The 15,770-nt window shown below is 37.0% G+C and overlaps 1 protein-coding gene across 1 annotated transcript in view; it reads right to left on the minus strand.

Moving 5' to 3' along the window:
• Positions 1-1,108: 1,108 nt before the first annotated feature.
• The window catches only part of LOC109045056 (teneurin-2), a 138,390-nt gene continuing 123,728 nt past the window's right edge, over positions 1,109-15,770 (minus strand). The window contains exons 6-7 of the mRNA XM_042770552.1: positions 1,239-1,295; positions 1,109-1,128 (exon numbers count right to left, since the gene is read on the minus strand). Of these exons, the coding sequence (XP_042626486.1) occupies positions 1,109-1,128; positions 1,239-1,295 (77 nt within the window). The remainder of the gene's footprint in view (positions 1,129-1,238; positions 1,296-15,770) is intronic.

Consider the following 15,770-nt stretch of genomic DNA (forward strand, 5'->3'; position numbering starts at 1 on the left):
GATTGCACGGGGTCTCGTCTTCTGTTCTTCTAAGTCCTGATCGACCATCAGGGGCATTACGAGCAGATCTCCAAGTGTGCGTGTGTGGTGCATGTCAATTTCCCTCTTTTTTTTTTCTTAATAAGCACCACCAACAGATCCAGAAGAAACACACATTAAAAATAATAATGTTTGCCACTAATGCTATTTCAAATCCTGTGATTTGCAGCTCCACATGGCAGCCAATAAGCTTTGTATTTACAAGGTCACCTCTGAACTGCTCCTTTCCATTTCAGAGGCACAAAGATTGTTTGCGTCTGATGAAATCTCACCTCTTCCTCATCTGAATCTGCATGCCGTTGTCTGATGGCTCTTTTATATTCCTTATCATACAGTGTCTGCATTTTATATTCATATTTAGATGTCGAGTCCGAGGAAGGGGTTGATCCATTATCCACGGGAGACTGTCAGTTCTGTGAGTTTATTCTGATGATCAGGGAGATGATTAGTCGTGCTAATATATTTAAGCAGTCTGTTCTGGGATCACTGAGACTATCTCGGAGTGAGAGAAAGCCAAATGGAATGCGGTCTGCTGTCACTGCATAATTGGCTACAAATGAAAACTTTGAAATTCAATAAGAAAGCATTACCCATGAATCCATGCTTCAAGACAACGCAAATAAGGCTTGGATCTAAAGGCAAAAAAGAGTCTGTGAGTAAAAACAACCAAAACAAACTAAACAAAATAAACAAACCAAAAAGTTAAGTGGTGAAATAGTTTCCCGTGATGCAAAGGAATATACTGCTTTTGAGTACTAACAACCACAACAAACTTCTCACACTAATTTCACCAACAGCTACAGGTTTAGTTCAGCATGTACCTTTCTGAAGTCCAGGAAAGAGTGCCCTGATCCCTTTTTTGTTGCATCCGTGGAAAGCAAGTTGAGAAATATTAAATAAAATGGTTAGAAATACAATATTGCTAGTGGCAAGGCCAATAATGCACAAATAACAGAGGACATTGTCTCATATGATGGCCGGAAGCCTCTGATAGGTGGGCAGTTAACTCGGGCACAATAAACAGGAGCAGGTGGATCGGGTTAATAGAGGCTACACTGGAAATGACTGTCTATTTTACAAGCACACAGACTGAAACACACAAATACATAAAACATGACAAAATCTATTCCTTGAGGACCAGGAAATTTGGAATTCAATTTTTACATATTCACAAGGGCTGAGGTTCAGTGGCAACTTACTGAATGGAATATCTCCAAAAGGGTCATCGAAATCATCAAAATCATCATCAAGGTATGCTTCAGAGGCATCATGGGAAAAAGGGAAAACAATGGAGACAACAAAAAGATAAATGTAAAAGATAAATGTAAAAGAAAACAAAAATAATGCACAGAAAAAATAATGCACACAGACACACAATGCATTAAAGCACCGAGGCATAAAGCACTACCCAGGTAAGTGGTTTTCTATAGCTGCATCACATTTTAAACGAGTTAATTTCCCACAAACGTACAGGATGTGACTACAGTATATGCCACAGGCCTGCATGTTGTTGAGCCCTCCTTTGGTCTCACCTCGGTAAAAAGATTAGAATGATTTCAACAGCAGTGACAGAGTCTGACAAGTTTCTCTCCCTTTCTAATTTGCATCTGCCGCCAAGCCTCTCTCGCTTCCTGCCACATATTGATAATAGGAGCGGCAGGGCCTTGTTGCATCTCACTATTAGTTGTGTTATTTCCAGCAGATGAGAACATTACTCAAGGCACATCTTGTTATGCAGGCGGTGGGGGCCGAGACCATGCTGAAGTTGTATTGTTAATGGAGTTGAGCGTTTGAGCGTTTGACAAATGAATGAATGAATGAATGAATAATATCACACACCGAGTGCCTCAATAAGATATACCAATCACAAATAATACAACCAGTTCAGCCGACAAATATGTACATAAGTAAATAAAAAAATAAAATAAAAAAAAAATAATATCCCAAATACATTGTGTATGGAGCCACATTCCTACACTACAGCTTCAAGATCTGTCGTTGCTAGTTCTAAACATGTTAAGTTTGGTTCCTGAATGATTCAGTGTTTTTGAATGAATTGGTTGAGTGAATGATTCAATGAATTGCTCAAAGGCAGTCGCTTGCTTCATTACTGAATGATTCAGCATTTTTCAATGAATTGTTGAATGAATGATTCAATGACTCATTCATAATATTTTTCTTTCTTAAATGAATCAGAGTCAATCAGAATCAGAATCAAATAAAAGTAGACCCTTTACAGATTCGATTGATGTATTGCTCTTATCTGTACGATCAAAACTGAAAGTGTAATTTAAGTTATTTTTGGTCTTATCAGGAGAATATGCCACAAAACACGTATCTGCGTTAGTCGACTCCAGAGGGTTAAGCATGGCACTGCGTCATTACGTCACATCTGTAAACATAAAGAAGTTGTCCCATCTAGTAGGCTATCGCATGTGAGGATCCTGCAAGTTGAGGATTGTTTTAGCATTTTCTCACAGCAGCCAGAATAATTAAATGTATCATTTTGATGGCGGATTGTAATCCATAAAGGATTACGTGTTTATGAAACACATGTGAATGAAAATAATTATATTCCAGTTATAAATGTGCTTCTGATTACAGATAGCCTTGGATTACAAAGATTTGTATTTTAAAGAAAACAAGTTTGAAGGGAGCATAATTTGCTTTTTGGGTTCAAATAATTTCTTAATATGAAATTTGAAGAGTATGACAACTAGATTAGACTGTGCAGAAAATGAAATTTACATGCTAATACACACTATACTCATAGTTACCAATGCTGATGTCATTAACATTAATCATTTGAGAATAAAGTATAACAATAATAATAATTTGAATGGTTTGATGTGATATGAACTAACCGATCTTTAGATTTAATCACCATGGGTAGCGAGATTTATGGTAATGCTTTTTTCCTCAGTAGGTCAGATTAAACGTGGCAGACATGTTACTTACTTGTTCAGATGGCAATATACGGTGAAAATTCTTATTTGGGTTATTCTTATATATATTCCAAGATGAAGGCTAGAATCTGGGATTGCACAGTACAGTAAATATCCATTAGATTAATCTGCGCTGGAGCCGTGCCGACTCACAACCCATGCAAACTAGATAATGAAGCACACAGCTACAATTCCAGGTATTCAAACAGAGATGGCGACAAAGAGGCAAAACTTATGGACTGCAGCTTTAAATGGAATTGGTTTAAAATGATCCAATTAAAAATAATGTCAGTATTAGTTGTATAAGTAGTATGTTAGTATTATTGTTACTTTTATTACTTTTTAGTTATACCCCAAAACTGCAGCTCAGAATGGTAAAGTGATTTTGCAGATGAAGGCAAAGGGTCAGGCGAAGGGTCATTCAAGAAGAAACAGTGAAGAAATTAGAAGAGAATATGCAACATATAACTCAATAGACAAAAAAAGAAAGATAGGATACACATTTTAATGAACAAACAGAACAGGGAAGGCGGGTTGGCTGTGTATGTGTGAGCAAACAGCTCTTGGTTAGTTGTGCACAGAGAAAAGAAAAGTGTATGTTCCCTCTAAGGGGGACTAGACAGCCCATCCAGACAGCCCCCCTCACAAGAAACAATTAGAGCACCCCTACCTCCATTCATCTATGTCATCCCCCAGAACAATAGCTACCATCACTGTACAGTAGGCAAAGAAAGGACTGAAAACATACACAGAGCTTTAGTTATCAGGGTGTTTATATCTAGCATATACAGGCCCAACTCAATGCATATAGCAATCTTATCTTCACTATTACTTCATCACTAATAATAATTTAAATTATTGCATTAGGCAATCTCAAAGAAGAGAAAAAGATAAGAGTACTTAAAATGCAATAAAACATTATGATTATGGCTGCAAACAGGCTGATTCTAAAAAGGCAATTCTTTTCAGTGCTGTGGGAGCAGGGGCTAGTTTTAAAATAGAGCTGTTCATCATCAGCATAGCTGTGAACATTATGCTTCTTTTGTTTATGATTTCAATTAGTAAGAGCATGTAGTTGAGGAACAGAATGTTGCTAAGAACTGACCCCTGTGGGACACCATAGGTAATATTGAGATCTTTGATCTGGTCTTCATGTGGCCAAGTGTAAATAGTTTCATGCAGTGAGAGAGATACATGAAGAACCGATCCAGAAGATTACATCAACCTCAGCGCCACCTACTGAAGACAGACAGTATATATTTTGAGGACAAAAAGACAACAGTCTAGGGGAAAATGACCCATGAAAGAAAATGAAATTAAATCAGCCACAGTTAGGCTGACTGACAGATTACAGTGGAGGCCGTGGCAAAGCAACAACAGGCCTGCTACTCCTGCTTTAGCATGAGAATAGCAGGAGAGTGATACAATACATTACCTCTTTCGTCACCAGGGAATGGCTATGATACACATTAACCTACTGACCTGGCAAAAACATAAATAAAAACAGCACTACTATATAATTTCACTGAATTGCCCATTAAGCAAATGTCTAAATGAAGGTTGTAACAATAAATAAAGACTCTGGGGGCACTGGAGTGAGAGGATTTCAATGGACAAATCCATATGCAACCCCTTGTCCTATCTCTCTCTCTCTCTCCATCTGACATTTTCAGATTTCATTAAATGGTAAACTCTGGCTTGCTAAATGAGCCTGCCTGCATCAGCACTGTGCTGAGCAGAGTATGATAAGTCATTATTGGTGAGTAAGTTCTCAATTAGCTGCATGTTGTTGTAGTCAGCATGTTTTGAAAAAAATGTTGGGTAATATTTTACTACTGTTATGGCTCCCATGGAGACATCCATAAGGAGCCACAGAGCAAATCACAGCACAGGATGCAGAAGCTTTCAAGATCTGTATGGCTTAGAGAGTAATAATTGGAATTTGTAATGGTTGTTGAATATGCTGAGATGAAGAGTGCAGTGGCTACCTAGAGGATAGAGTCCCATTCACCCAGTGTTGTTGTCATCGTGGGTAACATCGACAGAGAAGAACTAATATTGTATGCCACTGATCAGCATTTGGAAGTAACTAACAGCAGCAATCCTAGTAAATTAACTACATTTTTTTCAAAAGTGAGACAGTAGATTTACAGCAACAAGCTACTTTTTGCTTAGGACAGGGATTCCTAAACTTTTTTGTAAGCCAAACCCACTTAACCTAAAATATTTACTTTAAGTGCTTCCTGAGGATATTAAGTTAAAATTTCAATCATTTAACATTTGTACATGTTTACGGTTCTCTGGCGTAAGTTAATGGTCATATGAACTGCAATATTATGCTATTTAAGTGTTTTATTTAGATTTTATGTTTAAATTATTTATTATAATTTTAGATTTTGAGAATATATTAGTTGTCCATTAACTTACAAAACACCTTTCAGTTCACGAACAACAGTTCAGGAAACTATGGCTCTGGAGAAGGCAAACATTGTGCTAAATTGTGTTTTTTAAGATAACAGCTTTGTGGCTTTGTAAGCTGATACAATAATCAAACACTCTATTTCTAAGCTGAGCAGAGTTTGGATTCATTTTAGTAAATCAGTTCTTTCAGACAGCTGTAAATGAACTGATTTAAAATTCGCAGAGGCCCTGAGTATCTTTGTAGTTAAATGCTGCAGTTCTCCAATAATTTTTTTTTGAGTGTTTCTCTAGTTTTTACATCAATCCAATTTAATATTAGATAAAGAATATACAAAATCTAGATTAAGCTCCTCATGGTTTTTGCTCCTGATAAATATGGCTGAATGAATGAATGAATGAATGAATGAATGAATGAATGAAAAATCAATCTGATATACCGTATATTTAAACATATTGCATCATTTAAATAGCTTAAATTTAATTATATATATACATATATATACTAATTAGCTAGTAGTGCAGCCAGTTATTTTCCCTTTGTTTTGAAAAACTATACAGTACTGTATTATGAGTAATAATAAATTGATCAAAATAAATCAAAATAGTTAACCAAAAATGACACCTAAAACTAAACCTAATGATAATAATAATAAAAAAAAAAAAAAAAAATAAAAATAATAAAAAAAAAAAAAAAAATCCACATCAAATAAAAACGACTACATTACTTCCACATTGCTTTTGTCTCTGAAGAAAAGTTGTCTTTTTTCTCCACCCACAAGCTGCCTTCAACATGGCTATGGAGTGACCTTGATGAGCACAAGCTCCTGGGTTCACAAACCAACACCATTTGCACATTTATTAGAAACAGGATGGTGAAAGGATGAAGGTGAGGGTGCGGCACACTGCTCCGGTAGAGGACATGGACGAATGAGAGACCCGCTCTCACTGAGCACTACACCATAACTGAGGGCAGATATCATAGCAGAGAACTCTTTCCTCACCTCAGAAATAACCACTGCATAAGGCAATATTCCTCAAGAAATTCATTTTCAAAAAACAAACAAACAAACAAAAAAAAAAACGTGTCATTCCACTAATAGAGAAAATAAAAAAATAAAAAAGTAAAAAAAAGGCTGCACAGGAAATACAGGAACTGTGACTAATTCTACATCATTTTCCCATTGCATGAACAGCAGATCTGTTTTGATATTGAAATTGAAAATGTTTTGTCTTTCATAGAAGGTTCTCCCTACCAATTATCGATATCGATTATCTTTGTTCAGCTAACAATCCTTGTGATGTTTAAATAATCAATAATCTCTTTTCTTCTTTTGTGTTCCTTTGGTTAGAGCTTGGTACAAATTGGTCTGACGTTGTTCCAGACATAATTTAGAGAGGAACTGCACATTTATAAAGGAAGAGGTTTGTAATAACAGCTAGCCTAGCCCAGTGAGATGCTCCGGCGGCTCTCTGGAGAGGAGGCCAGCCTGGAGATCGATGCCATCAGGAGGTAAAGTAATGGAGAAAAGAGAAGAAGGATGCCACACCCAGCAGTCCCTCCCCAGTCATCCGATTCTTTATGAAGTGACTGAGGAAAGAAATGGCAGCCAGGATCAATAATCCCCTTCACTGAATGATGGCAGCTCAAGCCAACACATTAAAAAGTGCTCTGCGTGTTTAATATCTTCAGCCCTACAGGCTCAAATCCAGCGCTGTCTCTTCTGTGTCTTTATTGAGTCAGAAACACAGTTATATTCATTGCTGGATTTGTCCTGTCTGCTGTTATTGCTCTGTTATAGGGAACGCTCAGTGGAGTGCTGCTCGCTGACTCTGACAAGAGGAGAATTTGGCTCTCCTCCAATCCAGGCTTCCTTTGCAACCCTGTGGAAATACAGGACCCTTCAATATCCCAAAAATTCAATGCTAAGAAACCCAGCATGCAGGCGGAGAACTCCACAACCTGATTAGCTAAAGCAACACTGAAGTTTCATCCAAACACACAGGGCTTTTTACCATTCAACAGTGAGCCATGCTGTCACGCAGGGGACAGGAATAAATGCCTTAAACAAAAGTGAAAAGTCCTTGGCGTTTAAATGAGTATAAACTGCACAGCTAAGAGTAAACCACCACGGGGCTGTCAGAGCCGCTCTGTCGCACAATTCATCATGGGGCACTAATTCTCTAACAACATTACCAAGTCCTTCGCACTATACATTGTCACCAGCAAACTCAATCAACTTATTTAGACCCAAACATGAATCGCATTGGCTCCGGCCCCTGGAGGCCTGCCTTCACTTCTGTACGCCACTCCGTTACACTCACTGACTCTGGTTTGACAACACTGGATAAAATTGTGGGAAGAATGGGTAATACAGTGAATATTATGTGCTTCATTATTCATCAATGCAAGCTTTTCTTAAAAATAAATAAATATTAACCAGTGGTTTGGTATTTGGTCTTTGGTATTAACCAAAGATCTGTTCCAAAATCTTGTGAGCCACAGCCATGGCACCATAGTCAGAATCTGGCATTCTTTGTGCTGCATACTCAACAAAGACTGTTCGAAACTATATGCAAATGAACAAAATTATGGTGTCGCCTTCTAATACATACAGTACATACATACTGTATATACACTTTTCAGAGGTGTGTTTACACTACAATTAGAATTGCATAAATAATGCTATAAGATGAACAGGATTTAAATGGACATTAGTGGGTTTTAATTAAATATTGAAATATGAAATGTGAATTTTTTTTTACAAATCTTAACGTCTTAATGAGTGAGTCATTCAGTCATTCATTCAACCGATTTGATCAAATGACTGATTAATTCAGAAAGTAGAAAGTGACTTTATGAATGGCTCACTGAATCATTAGCTCAGTCTATTCGTTCAAATATGTGGATTCATTTAGTAACAAATTATTTTAATTGTAATTGAGTAGATATTCTGGAGAAAAACTACACTTATGCTAGTGTGCTACTGCTAAACTATAAGGCAACAACCCATATGGGGAATTTTTCGCACTCAAATATTTTTTATTTAAAGGGTAGATGGCTCTATTCACACACACACACACACACACACACACACACACACACACACACACACACACACACACACACACACTACAAACAATCAATCAATACATCAATACAAATATAATTATAAACACTGTAATTGTAAATATTTCACCTTGGCTTTTACTAGTATAATGCATTTGTTTGGAGGACAGTTATCTGGCATTACGGTGCTCAAAGCAGTTGATAAGGAAAAAAAAAAAATACAATGGAAGACCACAGAAAAAAAATGAATGGACTCGGGGGCTATAATAAATGTGTTCTCAAAAATAATAATAATAAAATTGATTTCAAGTCTGAGAACATCGGGTGTCTGAGAAACCCTGGGCAATGCTAAATCACCATCTTTTGTCGAAAAATCAAAGCTGAGAATTAGCACTGATGACTTCCATTACAACAGCGAATTAGAGCACATTGTAGACATCAAATGTTGCACAAAGTAATCAGCCCAGCAGCTGAACACTGCACTCCCACAATCAAACTTATGTTTCTACAGTGGGTGATCATGTCTGACAAATTAACACAGACTTTGTATATTTCTAAAAAAATAGAAAAAGAGAAAGAAAGAGAAAGTGTTAGAAGAAAACACACAGCTGTTTGTTCTTTTTTTTTTTTTTTATCCCAGCATTATTTGTAACAACAAAAGTCTTTAAACAATGTGGCATTCACAATCATTCCTGGCTGCACTGATGTAGCTGCAGCAGAGGCCACATACTGTTCAGTTAGCGATGGAAATTGCCAGTTTTTGGGATGACAAGAGTAAATTGGTCCTGATGCAGATAAAAGTGCCTAAAAATCACTATTGTTTTGCTCCCTTCAACACAATAACTCAGCAGGAGCGGTAAAAGCGTATGTGTGTATGTATGTGTGCGTTTTCTATTTTTAAGATAAATAGAGAGACATATAAAGATGAGAACCAGCGTTTAAAGTCTATAAAGATGAGACATGTTGATTGGGCATGAATTTTCATATAAAGCACAGTGAGGTGGGTAGGTCTTTTCAAATTGCAAGATCCCTAAATATAATGTGTCTTTGTGTTTCCAAGCATCTATTAGCCTGTGTGTGTGTGTGTGTGTGTGTCACGGGCTCAACTAACAGAGCACCCTGAGTTGACATTAGAACCAGCTTTGTCGACAGTAAATAACAATCAGTACAGCACACACACAAAGACTGCAGGGTGACAGACAGATGTACATCTCAGAAAGGTCAGGCAGCTAAATATAACTTCCATTTACACCCCCCTTATGATATATTGTTGTGTCTGATGGTTGGCCATTGGGCAGCAGAAAAATCTACAGAGCACTGAGATGAGAGAGGATGGATTAGATTTACTGGGGCCCGATTGATTGGCGCACATAAAGGGCCCCTGCGTCGGCCTGGGTCCGTTTCATTAACTAAAGCTGCAATGTAATGAACCCAGCAATGGCAATCTTGACTCCAATATTCTACGGAAAACAGGAAGAGGACTGAAAGAGACCTCTCAAGGGAGAGCTGTGAAAGGCAGGAATATTTAATGCTTGAATCAATGTCCACAATGACTCTTTTATCATCTAATCAATGCATGTTTTAATCATTCTTTGCAGAGATCAATGTTATTCGGATATGAGGCGTGGACTTTGCCACAGAAATTTACAAGTGTTCTCCCTTCACCTATGAATGGCAACAATATAGAGAGTTTTACGAGCACGTCTGCTGGCTGACTGTAAATTTTCTTAAATGTTTGGGGAAATGAATAGCAAAGCAGCTTGTTGGTTTATTTGTTTGTTTAGCGTTTGTTGATGAGGTCGACAAAAAACAGTTGCACACTTCAAACTAGGGCTGCACGATAAATCGCGATTAGACAGAAGCTGCGATTGTCATGCATATCTTTTAGTGATGCACGGTTCTGTGATCAGCAGTAAATTTCCATCCAAAGGTCAGAGGGTGCTCTCGTGCTGAAACTCCAAATATGCCTCGCAGAAGAAACCCAGGAAATGCTTATAGCAGTTGCTGAATAAACAGGTTTCACTGCTTTCATTGATTCAATGTGATAAACACACGACTATGGCAATATATGGTTTATCCGAGTTATTATTATTATAATTTTCATTATAATAAAGTATGTCTATAATGCAGTGCTAATCGACATAGCCTCTATCACTGCTTAGAACACTATGAAATATGTTGCGTGCCTTATTCTGTGTAAGAAGTCACATCATCTCACAGAAGGATTTATTTCAAACACTCGACTGACATTATCAAGTGAATTTGGAGTAAAAATATGTGATTAAATGTGGTATTTTCAAGTGCTTTCAGATAGAGCAGCATTTACTACACAGAGCCGTATGTTCACTGAGAAGCGACGCAAACAGCTGTTATTATCGCCAACGATTTCTCTAATTTCATAATCATATGATTATATCGTCTGTAATTTTTTTTTGCATAGCACCACCTGCTGGCAACAGGAAGTGACATGTTTAACACTATTATGGACTCCTAGCAACAGCTAGTCAGAGATCTAGGGCTCTGTGTAGTAAATGCTGCTCCATCTGAATGGAGATTTACTACTGATTACAGAAACGGCTTTACTGACAAGATGCGCATGACAATCACATTCGATTAATTTATGCAGTCCTACTTCAAACTACATTTATTTATTTTTTAAAGTGCACCGAACAATTATTCAAAAAATTGTCAAATTATTAGTAATAAATTAATATTCATTTTACAGTAGTTATCTCATGGGGTCTGACATGTCGAGATCACATGACTAGCCAGATATACTATTATATAACTGCATGGATTGATTGATTGATTGATTGACTGACTGATTCTTATTCTTATTATACAGTGGTCATTTTTAAATACAACTGTATTCCAAACTACTTCTTTTATGGTAACACTGCATCGGCATCCTTTTTTTTTTTTTTGTCCGGCACAAATGTGTGAGTTTGTTTACCTTCCATCAAATTACTCTATGACATTTCCCTCCTTTACAACTTTAGTGGAAGAGGTCAATAAGATTCACAAAAAGCTTTTACTCAACCTCAGCGCTCAACAGTTCTGACAGGATAGAGAGAAGCTTCTTCACAAATGATTTTATCCACTTCACTGTCGACCACCAGCCATATAAAAATCTGAATGCTGTTTATTGACTACTCCTTTCTATCCAGAGCTAGATAAGAGTTTAAACATTTGTAAATTGCAAAGGACAATACAGCGAGGAAAAAGCAGAAGTGAACTGAAGTTCATAAGTAGCTGGTGCTTAACTTAGAGTGGCCCTTCCATTAGCCAAACATGTGTGTAAGAAATAATTGTGAAAGCTGATACGTTTCATCGAGGGTCATTAGTAGTGCAATAAAACTCTCAATTTGAGTTCACCTCAAAGAAAGTTGAAACATTATTTCAAGAAATATTCTGGCACAATTCCACAGCTTTCCCACCAATCAGCATCCTTTTTAAGCAGCGCATTCAAAATAGCGAAATATTCATTAAACACATCCTGCAAACACACAAACCCCTTCATGCATCTGTACGGTGTTCCTTTAGCCCACATGCAGTCAACTCATTTCAGCGAGTATCAAATAATTCCAATCTCCTCTCTAAGATATGAATATCCCAGCATGCAACTTTGATTTCTCTCTTCTTCTACTGATGCTCTTTTCTTCCTTATTAACGAGACCTCTCCTGATGTTCCCATTACAGGACTGATTGCAGTTATTTGCAGTGAGCCTCATTCATACCATAATCTTCAGCACAAATCTCACTCGCGCTACACATCTGCAAAAAGAGCCACGATCTGTTCGGTTCAATCTTGTTGGTTTAATGCGAGTCCGCCCCCACATCATTGAGAAATTCGCATTAACCAAAGCACAATTCATGGTTATTCATTCAGATAAAGTGGAGCTGATAAAAAAAGGAAAACAATTGCAGTTATTATTGTAATAATGAAACGTAATGGTCAGTCCCACAATCCTCTCTGTTATGTGCTGCACGTCTATGGTCATGGGCCTCCTACACAGGCAGACACACACAGCAGGGAAACATTTAAGCTTCAAACTTAATTATCTTAAATGCTTTCCCCACTTTGTAAAAGAAAACGAAGAAATCATCAAGAAAAAACACAATTTTTCCAAGTCCCCAACAAAGCTTCTTAAATACTTAGTGATGCAGATCAGTGTGAAAGACTACAAATAATCCAGCAAACAAAAGCCCCAACCTAATCACGCAACAATTTCCTACCAAGCTTGCTTTGTTTACCGAACGTGATGCGAAACGCTGATCGCCGAACTGCTGCCAAATGCAACTCACATGGGACTGCAACCGAATGATGGGATAATTTCTTATGTGGCTGGAGTACAAATACTTATGCAAACAAACATGCTACAGAGAGCAGCAATGACAGACAATCTCGTCTGGACAGCAGGCCAGCACTTTGCACCTTCATGAACAGCTGTATTCACTTGAAATACTGGAGTTAAATACTACAGAGACAGCAGCAGGAAATGACGGCACCCATGCAGTGTAATGGAGCCCCAGACACGTAAAGATCATTGACTCTATGCTCTGGGAACCGTAGCATGTGGGCATTAATCAGTCAGTCAAATTGAAGAGGCTTCCAGTCATCCAGCCTGCTTAATAACAAAAAGCGTGCACTTCACCCGGCATCAAAAAGTAGTGAGGAGAATATTCTAGGAGGATCACATGGAAGAGATGCCATCGATAAGCAGCAAGAGTCGAATAAGGGTTTGTTTTATCCATCCCAGAGGGAATCGAACTCTTTAATGTACTATTGACTCTTTTAAAGGGGATGAGTTGAAACTATTTGATAGTGTGGGCAGCATGAATAAAGTTACAGTATGAAGGAAGCTTTTGTTATGATGGTGAATAACGTGCTATACTAAATTACTGTTAGCAAACAAATGCTTGGTGAAGATGCTTCCTAGAAAACCTGTAAGATCATTATTCATCTTCGGAACACAAATTAAGATATTTTTGATGAAGTCCAAGAGCTTTCTGACCCTGCATAGACAGCAACGCAACCACAATGTTCAAGGCCCAGAAAGGTAGTAAAGACAACGTTAAAATAGTCCATGTGACATCAGTGGTTTAACAGTAATTTTATGAAGCTACGAGAATACTTTTTGTGAGCAATGAAAACAAAAACAACAACTTTATTCAAAGATTTCTTCTCTTTCATGTCAGTCTTCACGCACATTCACGAGAGTACACGACACATGCATGTGCATTCCTCTGCTTGTAAATTAAGGTTGAATCACTGATGTCTCTTGGACTATTTTAACAATATCCTTACTAATTTTCTGAACCTTGAACATGGTAGTTGCTTTGCTGTCTATGCAGGGTCAGAAAGCGCTCAGATTTCATCAGAAATATCTTAATTTGTGTTCCGAAGAGGAACAAAGGTATTTCGGATTTGGAACAACATGAGGGTGAGTAATTAATGACAAAATTTTAATTTATGGGTGAACTATCCCTTTATTGCTTCTTTAAAATTGAGCTATTATAAAAATTAACAAAAAAATTGCTTTGTGTTTTGAAATGTATCATTTCTAAAAGGCTAGTGGAGATTTGGGCAAGACTTTCACTATCTGGAAAAACAAAGGATTTGACATTAATTATGATACTTCACAAATCCCGGTCATCATCATAAGACTTGGGCTGGCTGCATATGTTTCTATGGCAATGAGGTGTTGTAATGTCTATGTCAAAAATCAGCAACAGCAACATGTTGGCAATACAGATGTTGTCTAACAACATGACAATGTGTAACTGTGTCACTGGACTACCAGAAGCAGCAGAAACGAGGGAGGCTGGTATGCACAGCATTATTCTCTATGCTGGTCTCTGACTTCAAAGAGGTGTGCAGAGTAGGCGGACTAGCAGTATATTGTTATTTTCTCCACAACCTGCACTTCACATCAACAGCTTTGTTTCTGCAATGACTTTCAGCATGTTTCCTTCAGTAATGTCTGACATGTTTAGGTTTTTTGTGGCGCAAATCCATTCAAAGCAGTCAGACTGAAACAGATTTCCAGAAATGTGATTTGAATATGATTTCAAACCCCATATCAATGTAGCTTAAAATAGATTTTTTTAAAATGCATTTCATGTGATAATTTGCCATTCCAAACAGATACAGTATGCACAAAAATTGTATTTGGACTGAAAAACATAGTCAACTTTGATGTAATGATGATTTTGTATAAATAAAATCACTATAGATGATTTGATGAGACATGTTACCACCACAGCCCATACTGGCCTTTTGTTATATGCCACAAAACATGGCTGTTTTTAAATTTGATTAAATTTCAGATATTGTTATTTATATGCACCAATGCTTTTTTTCTAAGAAATTAACAATTTTATTCAGCAACGATGATCAAAAGTTGCAGTAAAGACACTGATAATGTTACAAGAGATTTTTATTTTAAATAAATGCTGCTATTCTGAAATGTCTATTCACCAAAGAATTTATTTGGGGGGGGGGGGTTACTGGGTAGTATCATGACTTCCACAAAAAATATCAATCAGCAGAAAAGTAATGGCTGCAAAAACTTCAGCTTTGCCATCACAGGAATAATCTAAAATATATTAAATATATAATACAATTTCACAATATTTCTGTTTTTTTTTACAATAGTTTTGATTTGTAGTTTTGTTGAGCATAAGATACTAAGATGTATATTGCACATCCAGTGGTTTTTATTTTAATATTTTTTTTTTTTCTTCTATATGGCACAATTCTAAGACTTGATGAATAGTGAATAAAATGCTGCATTATTTATTTCATGGTGTGTATTTTACAACCTCCTACTGCACATCTTACAAAATCACAAACTGATTAAAAACTGGCTTTAATTTAAATTAAAAAAGAGTTTTTGGAATATCTCGAACAATAAACCTTATGCATCACACTGGAATAACATGTATTAATTTTATCAGACATTAACACAAAACAAATAAATAAAGCTCAGTGCTGCTCAGTCTTCACTAAAAGCTGCTTGTATGAAGAACCTTGAAGAGCGACTGCTATTTTTATCTCAACAACAATTTCTGACTCTGTGCCCAATCAGATATTGACTAGTATGCTCATGTCTAGACCTAACATCTCAAAAGCACAAATGGATGTTTTTAGTCAAAGCGGGTGGTAGACTTTGAAAGCCGCTTTTACATCTGGGAGAGTATTTGGAAAGAGGCAGACGGAGGGTGATAATGGATGAAAATTTTCTTCTGACCCCATTCACTCTCCCTTTGTGAGTGACACCTGTCTTTCAAAGTGA

This window comes from Cyprinus carpio, chromosome A14, assembly GCF_018340385.1.
Source record: "Cyprinus carpio isolate SPL01 chromosome A14, ASM1834038v1, whole genome shotgun sequence".
Lineage (NCBI taxonomy): Eukaryota > Metazoa > Chordata > Actinopteri > Cypriniformes > Cyprinidae > Cyprinus > Cyprinus carpio.